The 13,735-nt window shown below is 39.3% G+C and overlaps 1 protein-coding gene across 1 annotated transcript in view; it reads left to right on the top strand.

Moving 5' to 3' along the window:
• The window catches only part of st6galnac3 (ST6 (alpha-N-acetyl-neuraminyl-2,3-beta-galactosyl-1,3)-N-acetylgalactosaminide alpha-2,6-sialyltransferase 3), a 32,433-nt gene extending 19,131 nt beyond the window's left edge, over positions 1 to 13,302 (top strand). The window contains exon 2 of the mRNA XM_054596462.1: positions 13,113 to 13,302. Within this exon, the coding sequence (XP_054452437.1) occupies positions 13,113 to 13,302 (190 nt within the window). The remainder of the gene's footprint in view (positions 1 to 13,112) is intronic.
• The last annotated feature ends 433 nt before the right edge of the window (positions 13,303 to 13,735 follow it).

Genomic DNA, 13,735 nt, shown 5'->3' with positions numbered 1-13,735 from the left:
GTCAAATATAGTTTTTAGAAACAAAATCAGTATCTGCAAAAATCTTAATCGGCCAAGAAAATTGCAATCATATAGCCTATATTGTATATATAATCCCCATGTAGACCTGGTTGAACTTTCCAATGTTGCAGGACCATCAGAGCAGAATCTTGGTGATAGCCTCATAAAGGCTAAATAACAACAACATCAAAATCATTGTTTCTTAACAGATTTTTACTGTAAATGGAAATCTTGGAGATTGCCTCATTTAACTATACAGACAATACATGTTAGTAGGATCAATTCAAATTGGTTTTGGTCTTTTCGTGAGATTAATGGAGTAAAATAAAAATAAACCAAAAAACGCAGAGAATTTCCTTGGATGGAAAAAGTTAAACTAGAGTAAGTTAAGTTTCTTAAAAAAAAAAAAAAAAAAATAATAATCTCAATGACCCCAAACCGAGCTTGTGGAGAAGAAACAAGTTAAAAATTAAAGACCAGAAAATCTTGGACTCAGATGCTGGGTACAGGTTATTTAACCAGAGGCTAAACTGGGCACCAGATGCACCACACTAACAGAAAAACCTAAATCCTGCTATATTCAGAGAAACGTTTAAAACTAAGTGAAAAGATAAGTACTTAACTAAATAAGAGGAGAAAACAGTCTGCACAACTAACTGTCATGCTTTTTCGTCTTTAGAAATCCAACTAATGAAATATAAAAAAATGTAAACACAAAATTGAATCTAAACAAAACAAAGGAGGGAAAGAGGGAACTGTCTTTAAACCAATGCCGCATGATTATTCTACAGTGAGCAGAAATAAACTATTCTGTGCTGAATACACACCATTATAACAGAATGTTTTAGAAGTTTTGAAAAATGTATTCAGGAATGAATGACCCTGCCAGAAAATGAAAATCTTCCCTGTTTATTCTGCAGCCCTAGTCCAACACATTTACAGTTTATTTCTATATTTTGCATTATGTTCACTTTTCAGACCTAATCTAACTTAACGTTATTTGATTTATTCAACAACAATAAAAAATTAATAAAAAAAGATTGAAGTCTTATGGGCCAAGATGATGTCAAAGTCAAGTCAAAGCGTTTATTGTCATTTGCACCTTTGTCCTCCACTCTTAATGCCGTTTACATGGAAACACAAGTTTTTAGGAAGAAAAACCTAGGAAATGAATAATGAACACTTTGTAGAATGTGAAAGGATTATCTTATCTTATCTTATCTTATCTTATCTTAAATATACAGAATAAAAGAGAATTTCTGTGCAAAATTCTATGCAGAAGGTGGGTGAAGTCATGGCAAATCATGGCCTGAAGATAAAAGCTGTCACTCAGCCTAGAAGTCCTGAATGTTCACATTTCTCTACCTTCTGCCAGAGGGCATAAGTGTGAGTCTCTGATGATTCAGCAGGCTCTTTTGTGGACTCCGCGGTAGTAGATGTCCTGCAGAGACGGTAGAGGCCCCCCGATGATCCTCTCAGCAGTCTTTACCACTCTCTACAGGCCTTAGTGTTCCAGGTGATGCTGTTCCAAGGCCATTCAGTGATCCAGCTGGTCAAATCGCTCTCTATAATGCACCAGTAAAAGCTGCTCAGAGTCCTCGTTGATGCAGCACATTTGAATTTTAAGACTCTTACTAGAGTATTACCTTGCATGAACTGAAAACACACTGTGAAAGGGTTAAACTTTGAAAAACATGAACAACTCCTTGACTGGACAACACCGTGGTAGCAACCTGTCAATCACAAGGTATCCCGCCATAAAACATACCCTGCTTTATCGTCTATTTTACTCTAAATGGGATTTACACAATTGTGCAAATGCGACATTCTGATGCTAAGCAGCTAAAACTTTTATTGTGTTTATCATCTTGGTTCATGCTTACATTTGCCGACTATTATAAACATTATCATAAACCAATTTTACGAACAATATCACCTGATGATGGCGCTACATGAAAGACTAAAGGATGTTTCAATAAATATTCTGGGCATCAAGGATGTGTGAACCAAATTCTATGGCAATCCATCCAATAGTTGTCAAGATATTTCACTCAAAACCAAAAACAGATGAAATGTCATATACTCATTCAGTATGACTAATATAGTATGGTTTGCATTACCATTAAACAAGAGATGAGTTCCTAGTTTCAAATAAACAAATTAATGAGTCATTGGAGAGAAAAAACATCTTAAAACGAGCTTCTTTCTGACGTAACTTCATCCAAACAAAAGAGGGAGCTTCTCTGCTTCAGAAAGTGTCTTTTCTTTGAGGGTGAACGTGCCCTTCCAGCTTATTATTAGCGTTGCGTACTTGTGTAAACGAAACGAAGCTAGACTTGAAGAAAGCAAATTGTCTTTTTCATAATGCATTTTGTTGAGGTCACCCCGATGCTACATATTGCCTCCCAGCAGAATTAAGAAACGCCTCAGCAAGCCTACACGGCTGCAATGCTCATTCTCATCATTAAAATAAATTGCTGTGCTCTGTGGTCTGTGTAAAAAGAAAAATGTTCCAAAAAGTGCCGTTTTCACCCCGTGGCTCTGCTCTGGATGTTGTTACCGTGTCATCCCAGAGGCTCCTCGGCTGCTTCAGAGACACAGGAAGACACACTTTGTTGTTCCTCTACACACTACTTGCCCATGGGAAACACAACCACTTGTCTCGCGCCCTGTTGTCGTATGAAGTAATCACTTAACGCACAGCCATTTGCATCGGGCTACTTCCTGCCGGGAGAAGAAAATAACACATCTGGATGTAAAAAATGGAGGCAAGTCTGCTGCTCTTGTATCTGGAGATTGGATCAATATGAAAACGGAACATCTGGTGAAGTGGGCCCTTTTTTAGAATACCATTGTGTTTACCCGCTCTGGTTAGATGCTGCATTTGTGAACCCTCGACAACATACGAATGAAGCTTGGCTCGAGTGGCAATTTCTTTGAAGAGGAATATGAGAGGGAAAAAGAGATTATGAGAGAGATATAGATGGTTCATATAATGCCCACCCTCCTCTTCTAGGAGAGGAAGAAGACCCGGTATCGTCTGATGAAATTCTCTCCACAGATTGGGTCTGAAGCAACTTGATAAAGCATGGATGTGTGGGAGTGCCCTCCAAGTCAAAGCACAAATTGACCTGGTATGATACTGCACTGATCCTACTCTATAAATAATCTTACTGTATTTTCATAGTACTTCCACTTGCCGTAAGATAAATCAGACATTAAAAGAGTAAAAATCTTTGTGCTGTTCCATTGAACATCAGGTTCAAACAAGATTGCCTGATTGATTTGAATATAGCGTGGGACCACATGTGATATACCGCTGTCATACACTGACATTTTGGCCTGGTCCCTTCTGGAAAATATATAATGTATCTCAAGAGAATTCCTGGTTAAAGGGGACACAACTCTTTTCAGTGCTTGTGAATATACAATTATGTATCTGGAGTGACTACCAACCCACCAACTGTGAAATCAGACAACCCAGTCAGTTATTTTGTGGGCTGCCTAGATTAGAAATCATGTGATTCAACAAGCCATTTCCGATTTGGCTCCCCTTCTGATGTCACCTGCTGGCTCATTATAATATACCTCCCACCATCTTAGTATATCCACCCGCGTCTTTGCAAAGGTGCACTATATTTTTTGGGGGGGGTGATGGGGCTTAAAGAGACAGACACTAAAACAGAACGTTTCACAGAGGATGAATACAGGTGAATCCAGACAGGCAGTATGAGAAAAGTGTTTTTTTGTTGTTCTAGTAGAAACCCAAAAATACAAGTATGAACCTGGAAATTGGCATATGTCACATTTAAATTAAGCTTAAATAAATGAATAAATAAAATAGTAGGCACACACATATCTAGCATGATATCTAGACAGTTGGAGCAAAATCAGCCCGAACTTTAAAGACGCTGGTTTAAAACGCTGGTAAAGAAAAGGAGGAAGCAGACTAGCTGTTTCTAGTCCTTGTGCTAAGCTTAGCTAACCAGCCGCTGGCGGTAGGTTCATAATTTAGAGTAGAAACATGAGAGTGGTATTGATCTATCCATCTATGTCTTTTCAATGGGTGTATTTAACTTTTAAATTGTTCCTATTCATCCATATTCATGATTGATATGGCCTGTGTCTAGTTTAATAATTTTTAATTGTTTGATTAACATTCAATTCTGAGCCGTCTATTATTCAACCAGGTGCTCCTACAAACACATCAGGTGTCTAGTTATGTGGATATTTGCATTAGTCTAATATTGTATTCTTTCCAGTACGGATCAACTTCCCACAAAATAGTTGAGCTATAGTAAGTGTTCATGACAGCTGTCGTATCATATTTGTTCGGCTGCAGAGGCACATATAAAAGCAAGGTTTCGACTTAACCGGTCGTCACTCCGGATTTTTCTCGCACACATGGACAGCTTTTCCTGCTCTGCATGTCAAGTGCGAGTTATTGAGCAGAGTCGGAGGTAGAGGCGTCTCACTGATCCCTGGCAGCTCCTTAGCCTCTGGCTCTCGGCAGGTAAAGCACAACAAGCTCCAGCTCAGTCAGACTTCTGGGATTATTTCCTTAGACCGCGCTCAGAGTGTCCGACTTAATTTCTCAAACACCCTTCATTTCCTATTGCTGATAGTGCTGCAGCGTCCTAGCATGTCAGCCCTGATCACTACTGCCTCACTTGACTCAGGATTGTGTTGGAGAGAGAGAGAAAAAATAAAGATATAACACAGCTTTTTACGTATTTTTCTCTTTTTTGTTCAGCTCTCTTCATGCCCAAATACAATTCATTATGTTCCATTTTCCAAGAAGGCAGTAGCAGTGGGGACTAAAGGGGATTTGGTTTAAAGCCAGGCAGTGTCAAGCCTGACCTCATGACGCCATTTGTTTGCAGTTTTTGAGTAAAAGGCTGTGGGTTTTTTTGCCTTAACAAAACAAGCAAATTGCATTCTCTCTGTCCTCCGGCTCTGGATGTCATTTTTTTGCGCCTGCCAGAGCAGCTTCACACCGAGCCTTATCTCTCTTTTAAATTGGCCACACAATAACAGCGTCCTGTCTGCAAAGTTGTGCCATTATGATTGTCATAGGTAAACACAATGTCTGCTGAAGACCTTGAAGTCTATCAGTCGGTCTCTCTGCGTCTCCGCTTCCACACATTTACTTTGAAATTGTAATTATCAGGTCAGCAGATCCCACCTGTTTATTTATTCCACCAAGCTTCTTGCTCCAGGACATTCAGCACACGTCTAGAGATGTGGTGTATGTGTGTGCGGATGTATGAGTGTGTGCCTGTGTGCCTGTGTGTGTGTCTGCTGCTGGAGTGGCAAATGGCTAATGAATAATGCAGGCTAATAGTGATGTGTTGACACCTCTGACGGCTGAGAGCTGCCGCGCTGTGTTTCACTGATAATGTGCCATTTCCCTCCTGTGCTCCTTCACTCTCTTATTACAACTAATTACATTTTTTTTTTTTTATAATTTCACCTTCCTACAGCCTTGGTGTCAGTGTGTGTGACAGAGTTTGTGGGCTGCCTAAACTTAAAGCTAAAGTACATTGTGCCCTTTAAAAATACATTTTATAGTAAGAAACTCTTTACTTAAGTTAAGTCAGCTGGTTGGTTTTATTCATTTCAGCTTGTTTCTGCGATTTATGCTCACTGGCTTTGGTCCACTCGAAAAACGACAGTGCTGTATTCAAGTGTTTGGATCCTGCCATCATATCCTATTACCATCTCCTCTTCTACAGCCAAGCGGGGCTTTAAGGATTCTTCGATTGTGTCCTCAGTGTTTCTGTCTAGAAATATAATTTTTATGATTAGAAGTGAAGTGTACGATTTGTAATTGGCAGTTAATCATTGTGAGTTTCTAAGGGTCCTTTAAGGTCACAGAATGACTCTTTTTAAGCCAAGAAACAATATATTACAGAACAAAACTACAAGTCTACAGCCACGCAGCTCTGTGAAGCTATACTTGGGCACAGCAGTGCTTTGAGCTAAATGCTAACTTCAGCATGCTATCATACTCACAATGGCAATGCCAACATGCTGATGTTTAGCAGGTAAAATGGTAACCATGTTCACCATCTGAGATTAGTGTGTTAGTGTGTTAACATTGGCTAATATCACAAAACTTCAGTAGAGCCACGGCTCATGAGAGTGTTATTATTTTTGCTGGTATTTGGTGATGATGGTGCGAGATAAAAAGTGAACGAGCCACCAAAGTTATCACAATTCATCTTGACGAGGGCATAAATGTGTGTAGAGAGGTCCTGAAACCTTTGGAGTTTTTACTTATATTCACACTGTTGGCACAATCTTAAGAACACATCCTCAGCTGGGTGCTTGACACATTTTACTTGTTAATCAGCAAGATCATTTGGAATAAGCAGAAGAAAACACAGCTGAACTGATAACGCTAGAAGCACCACCTACAGAAACTCATACTTCATTAACTTGAGCACCAAGGACACAGACATCAAGAATATCACTCACACTTTTGGCTGATCTCTAAAGACTGTAAAGCAGAAACACTGAAGCAATTATAGCTGAGCAGCAAAGATAGGAGACTCACCTCAGCAGAAAGCAGCAGCGGTAAGCACGCAGGTCATGTGGCTAAAGAAGTCCAGTCACAGAAAGTTCAGAGGTTTGATCACCACAACGGATTTGTCTCTCAGCAGACTAGACCCGCTCAGTGCTCCCCAGCAGCACTGAAAACCAGGAAATGTAAAAAAAATATGGAATCTACACTGTGTTAATGTTTCTCCTGTGTAACAGTTTGACCCATTTAATGATGTATGTGTTTGCATAATATTTTGCAAAAACTCTCGAATATATTTATGGCGGTCACTGAACGCCAAAGAATACCCTTCTGATGAATGAAATGTCTAGACTCTGGTCTCCTTATAATATAGCAATTAAAACGTTTAAGAAATGTCACCACAACTGTTTAAACTGAAAATAAAATATGAGTCTCCTATCCCTTTTTGATAGGAGGTTTGCTATAATTATTTTATTACTGTGCAATTTTATCTGTGTAAATGTCTACTTTGATGTTAACAATCTTGGGACCATGTTTGAATCATTCCACATTATAGAACAAAGTTTTTATAGATCCATAAATACATCTTTAATGTTTTATCTTTAATAGGTTTCAGACACAGCTCTGGAATTCAAATCTTTTTTCTTTTCTTATCCCAAGCCATCTTATCATCCACCCCCCCCACCCCCCGTCTCCTTTCCTGATTTAATAAGGTTTATACTCATAATTGCTCGTATTCATAATTCATTATTTGTATATAATTTGAAAAAGTACCAGCAATGGGCATTTGACAAGAGGCAAGAAAATGATGTGTCTTCTCCATCAAGGTGCTAAGTGACGGACGTAACGAGAAATGTAGATGAGATGCGATTTCCCTCAGTGATATGAAGCATAGTTTACATCGGAGCAGGCTGGAATATGACGTGAATTGTTTGGGGGATTTACCTTCAGTTATCATTCACAGCTGCATCATTTGTATGCCGGCTGCTTTCACAGCAATTCACATATGATAGAAAAGAGTTTTACAGTTAATTATTTCTGATTCACAACAATGTTTTGGAATGGAAATTACATATTTTTAATGAGCCGGTTTAAAGCTGTTGGAAAGCTTTGTGCGGGTTTTTATCAACGTCATGGTCCCAGTTTTTTCACTTTGTGATTTTTATTTGCCAGCAGGACACTGACAGCAGACTTTTTTAATCACACAGAGGTTCAGGGAGAGGAAATGTACTCGTGTACAATAGCCTGTTTAGCCGCGATACAGCTTCATGACTATAAGTCGATCAGATACTGCCTAAAGCATCCTCCTGCTTTCCTGTACGGGGAGATTATTTAGGACGGTGGTTCTCAATTAAGGAGTCGCAAAACAAGTCTGAGAGGTCAAATAATGATTGACAGGATAGAGCAGCAGAGAAAACATTTAACTGCTGCACCAAATTAATCTTATTTATCTTTGCTCTTTAGCTATGCTAGCAGCATGGCTAAAGTCAGATGTATTTCCATACTTGTTCTCAGGATGAATTTTTCTAACTTTCGTTATTCCCTGAATTTAATTTGGTGCCACCATCAGCACCGTATTCCATTGACTTATTGAATTATTTTACAACTAAAAGTTATTCATTTGTTATATAGTTGAACTGATCACTGCTGGCAAAGTAGATTTCTTTTCTTCTTTTTTTTAAGGGATCAAAAATGTTGGGAAACAGCTGGAGTTTGTGTTGAACGCTGTCCCAGGTGCTGATCCTGGAACAGCCAGGGATGCTTGAGCTGTCCAAGGTACTTAAACACTTAAAAGGTGCAGGTTAAGCTGGTAACTTTGACAGGATGCATCATGGCTCAGAGGATTGGCTTATTTTATTCTCCAGTTTGCTGTTTCTGTGCACCACTTTGGTCTATCCATCTATTTTGAAATAATGAATTGATTGATTTATGTTGTTTGCTTTATAAATCCCTTTTTATTTGACCTATTTATTTGTGAATTTATGTATTCATTTGTAAATTCTTATGTTGTCCATTAAAAACCACATAATAAAATACATAATCATTTCCTCAATTTATTCATGAATTCCTATTGTCCAGGTAGATATCAATAAATAAAATGCTTTCTAACTATTTACATGACATCACTTTTACTATCATCTTTCTTCTTCCCAATTTATTTACATATTTTTAGCTTTTTTGATCTCTTTTACCGTTCATCTTTATTTGTCTTCTCTCTGCTATGTTTTTGCATATTTTCTTTCTCTCGTCTTAATTTTGTCCTGCTTTTGTTCTGCCTTACTCACTTAATTAATGTTTGTCTTTCTCTTGTTATATTGCCCTCTGGGTATCCTGCTTTTGCTTTGCTTTGTCTGTCAAATAACTTTGTAAACTCTGTTTTTAAAGGTCCCTAAAGTTGTTAATTATTATCATTATCTGTGGTCTTCCATAATATCTATGCTGTTTCACACTGTGGTGATGGCGCCATTTTTCCCTTCATCATTATCAGTATCCTGCTGTGCACTCTGTATAATTTATACAAGGTCTATGGCTCCTTGTAGTATTCTGCGTTGCTGAAAGGCAGGGGGTCCTCTGGGAGCGCGGGGCCACCTGCCATGCAGGTGTACACTTTATGACCCACTTACTAGTCTTGTTTTGACAAAACCTTGAGTGAAGATGCATCTCTGCAGTGTGTTGTGTGTTTGAAAATGATCAAAGCTTGAGAGTTCATAACAACGATAGTTTGATGCTGATGAAAGGATTCTGCATGTTTTTATTGATTGGCCTCCGGGGTTCCTGCATCATTCACAGGGGAACGACGTGTGGGCTGCTGTTGCGATGAGCTGTTCAACAACCCAATAAAGTGTGTTTCTTTTCTCACCCTTTGAATCTTTTTACATATATATATATATATACTGAAGTGGGAATTTTACAACCTCTTTAAATATTGATGTACACAGTAGTAAATCAGAGATGTTACTTGTGAAACTTGCAGTACAACAGACATATGGTTACGCGTCGGAGAGCTGTGCTGCAGACACATTTACATGTAAATTTACATTTTTGTATCCCTGTTTGAGGCGCTCATCCAGGGCAACCTAGTATACGAACAGCTATTAGAATCATTTTAATTCTAAGATCAGCTGAATAACAAGAACAAAACAGCAGCTAGTACAAATGTCAAAGAAATGGAGTCCTGGGAACTTCTTGGATGTTTTCATTTTCATGCAACTTATTCCTCAATTTCTTTTTTTTGTCTTATGCAAATGAATATTAGACTAAAAGGGCTGACTTTGTGTGTTTGCAGGATCCAGTCCGGCTCCTACCTCAGCACCGGCTGGTTCACGCTTATCCTCGCCATGGACATGTGCAAAGAGATCCATATCTACGGCATGATAAATGACACCTACTGCAAGTAAGACACCGACAATCACCCTCCATACTTGGATGAAAAAATGCACATGCTCCGACAAAAACTTTGAAAACTATATTCACATTCACAGCAGCGCTGGCCAATCGCAGCCTCCCCATAATCACGGACTGCCCTGTTGGAATGCATTTCCAATGCCTCGGTTTGGGTTTAATGTCTGAATTTCTATGCTGAAATCCATATTGGGTTCTCTGTGCCGTGAATACCATTATGTTTTTTTCCTGCCTAGAATACCCAGCAGGCTGTGGAGTCTCTGCTGCTGTGGTCGGCTGGGCTGCTGCACCCAATTCCCTCCCCTGCTTGAAGTTTTATTTGTATATATCGGCCTGTCATTGTCTCCCAGACTCTCGGGTGAGGGATTGCTGTCTGGCTGTGAGGCCATAGGAGGGATGACAAACAAGATGCTGTTGCTCCAGGCATGGCTGCTCGGTCTCAAGTTGTCTCAGCCTTGATTGACTCGACTTCGCTCTCCCTACGTCCCCCCTCCCCCCTCCACTCTCTCTCAGCTCAACCCTGAGCTCTCTCTATCCCCCGAGTCAAACACTTTTACCTAATACAGGGTGAAAATCCTGCCTTTTATCCTCTCGCAGCGGGAGTTGAAATATAAACAGCCCCAGACACATGGCAGAGAGGAGCGATAATTCAACCAGCAATGAGGATTTTATGATTCAGTGAGGCAGTTAAAGGGTCCCTCCCTTCCTGTCTCCCACTTATTTCCTTCCTTTTCCTGCGTGAGACAGGAAGATATCGTGTTTCACAAGTCCTGTTGGCAGGCGGCAACAAAAATAAGAAGTGAAGTTTTGTGAGGCGGTGTTTAAAGCACCAGTCAGAATTGACCTCAGCAGATATGTGGTAATGGAGCTTCAACAGGTGCCTCAGAGAGGGTGAAATTGAATTTATTTGTTAACGCTGGCGCCCATCACGGTGCGACACAGAGAGGGGAGAGCCAGTGATTGGGTTGTGTATTGCTGTTAGCTGGCAGACAGCCATGGTTGCTTTCTCGCTGTGGACCCGCTGGTGACGGCTGTTTCTCTTCCGTCTGTGTTCATTCTCCCAATGAAATTGTTACACAAGTCATTTTCTCATAAAGCCGTCACTCGCTATTAGAAACAGAGTGCAGAGTGCTCAGTGAATCTATTCTACTGCTCCTGCTCCTGTTTTTTTTTATTGATTACTCATTATTTTTAATGGTTAGAAGATGAACACTGTAAAAATAGCAACTCGTCATGACATTCAGGTAAGAATGGCTTAACTTCACTACTGTACAATACTCTGTATAACTTTGGATGTTTTCAGATTTACTTTTGGCTCAAAATAGGGAAGAAAATTGTCATGATATCTAAAAAAAACAAGTGGTATTTGTTTGTTGTGGTAATACGAGTATGTAATGAATAAATGAAGCAGTTTTTTTTTAATAAGGGAAACCTGCTGAGAGGAGAATTGTAAGTTGAAACTGCTGAACGCTGTACCTGAGGATCTTTAATTTATTAGTTCAATAATTTAGTTTGCTTAATAGTTCATATAATAGTTTTTAATGCTGTAATTTGTTTTCCTGAAAATTCTTTGGCCCCAAATTTTGCATCACAAGCAATATCATGTTAAATCATAGTTCACTATGATATACTATTATATCTAATATATATCATTCATGTATACAGTATAACCTACACAGAAAATGTAATTTCCAATAATCAAAGCACTTGAAACTGCTAATAAATAAAACAAGAGGACGGTGTTATACAGGATGTATTGAATCCTGGTTGGGAATGACAAACATCTGTTTTACATTACAACACAACATGTGTAATCACATAAAAAAAAAAATACTATATTATTGAACTTTTAACTACGGTGAAGTGATAAGATAAAATGCATTATCACACATTGATACATATGGCAAATTAATGCAAAATCATATTAGTAACTCAAATAGATATTAGACTTTATCCGCTTTTGCACATCACATGAGACCACATCCCTTGGCTCTCCAGTAACCAATTTAGTTTGCGGACTGCTTTGAATAATTGATTTGGACAGCAGACATTTTTAACAATAAAACGATGAATGTTCAATGACATGATGATATAACCACAGCCCAACTCTACTTTTAACCTTCATTGGGACACGCTGCTCTGATTAAACGTGATCGATCGACCAATCACTTGCTGAGCTGAAACAGATAGATCCTGCTGCATCTCATCTCATTATCAATTTACAAACTGGATGAGAGTTCAAACAATCACTCATTAAATGCCCGCCTTTCCTGTGTAAAGTAGCGCCTGAAGCTTAATAACCCTAATATATGTGTTTTAAATGTATGAATAAGAGATTCAGAGACTCCAGTTTTATCAAAATGTGATAATTGACAATTGACATACACAAAACATTTTGTAGCTTTTCCTTTGTGGTTATTTTGAATTCAATTTTATTTCCATAATAAAACCATAATAAACAAGTCTCAAAATAAAAGTGATTCAGGTAACTGGACAAATACGATCAGACTGAAAACGAAATGCAGTATATTCCATTTAATCTAACATATTTCCAAAGGAAACAGACACATATCTGTACAACACGGACCTAATGTCATTCACTTAAAAAACACGACACCAACAACATAATGTGTTTGTGTGTTTGGCTGTGTGATGTGACGTTACAAGTACAACTGGAGGAACATTTCCAGTAAATATCACAATATAAAAAAAGTACAAACGTAGTAGAAAGATGGCAAGTAGGCTACTCCTGTAACAGAAGCATATTGAACAGATTCAGTGTGGACACAGAGAACGTCCTGTCCATGTTAGCTTGCGTAACATATCATTTTGCACATGTGTGTAAATTGGTAGGAAAAATGAATCAGATATAAGAGATCGACCGGCCGGTCACGGGTTATGGCTGATCAGCTGACAACCAGACAGTTTTAGTGGGCGGTCGATCGATCGGTGCATCTCTTGTATTCATTTTCATCTGACATAAGCAGAGGTGCTCTTTATTTCATGCAATGTAGGGGGCTCAACCTTAAAACACTGCAAAAGGAACCTGGTCAAAATGGAAGGAATGAATTGTTTGGGGGAACATAGTCACAGTTTATAATAATAAGGACTAGGGTGAAATTAATGTTATCCCTCCCTTTCTCTCTCTCCTTCTCTTTCCTTTCTTTCTTCCTCTCCTGTGTAGGACGGAGGGTTACAGAAAGGTTCCCTATCACTACTACGAGGCCGGCAGCCGGGATGAGTGTGCGGAATATCTGCTCCATGAGGGCGCCCCCTACGGCGGGCACCGCTTCATCACAGAGAAGTCTGTGTTCGCCAAATGGGCCAAAACTCACGCCATCAAGTTCTTCAACCCACCTTGGCAGCTGTCGTGACCCTGGCTGAACCGACATGGAAACACTACACCATTGACATCATTATCACTATCGGGGTCATCTGAGGACCAGCTGGATCTCTACATTGACAGAAAGCGTGTTCCCTAATGTGCACAAACACCACATTTGGCACAAATTCCGCTACATATCCATTTAAACAGGTTGGTTGATGGCTGATTGTTGAGTATAAGCCAGTTTTATTTGTGTGTTTCTTGAGGCAATGCGATTAGAAAGACTTGAAGTTAAGATTTGACCAACCTAGACAGTGAAAACGTATGTCCTGTTTTCTGAAAGTCTTTTTCTCATGAATTTGAGAGCAGAGAGGAGACAGCCCGCTGCTCTTCACTGACTAATCGATCCATTCGCGGCTCTGTGAGTTTAGCAAAGGATGGCTCCAAGACTAACATTAAGGGAAAACGGAGAAAACAACAGG

The sequence above is a fragment of the Anoplopoma fimbria genome, chromosome 3 (genome assembly GCF_027596085.1).
Source record: "Anoplopoma fimbria isolate UVic2021 breed Golden Eagle Sablefish chromosome 3, Afim_UVic_2022, whole genome shotgun sequence".
Lineage (NCBI taxonomy): Eukaryota > Metazoa > Chordata > Actinopteri > Perciformes > Anoplopomatidae > Anoplopoma > Anoplopoma fimbria.
This window is presented reverse-complemented; position numbering and strand designations above follow the sequence as displayed.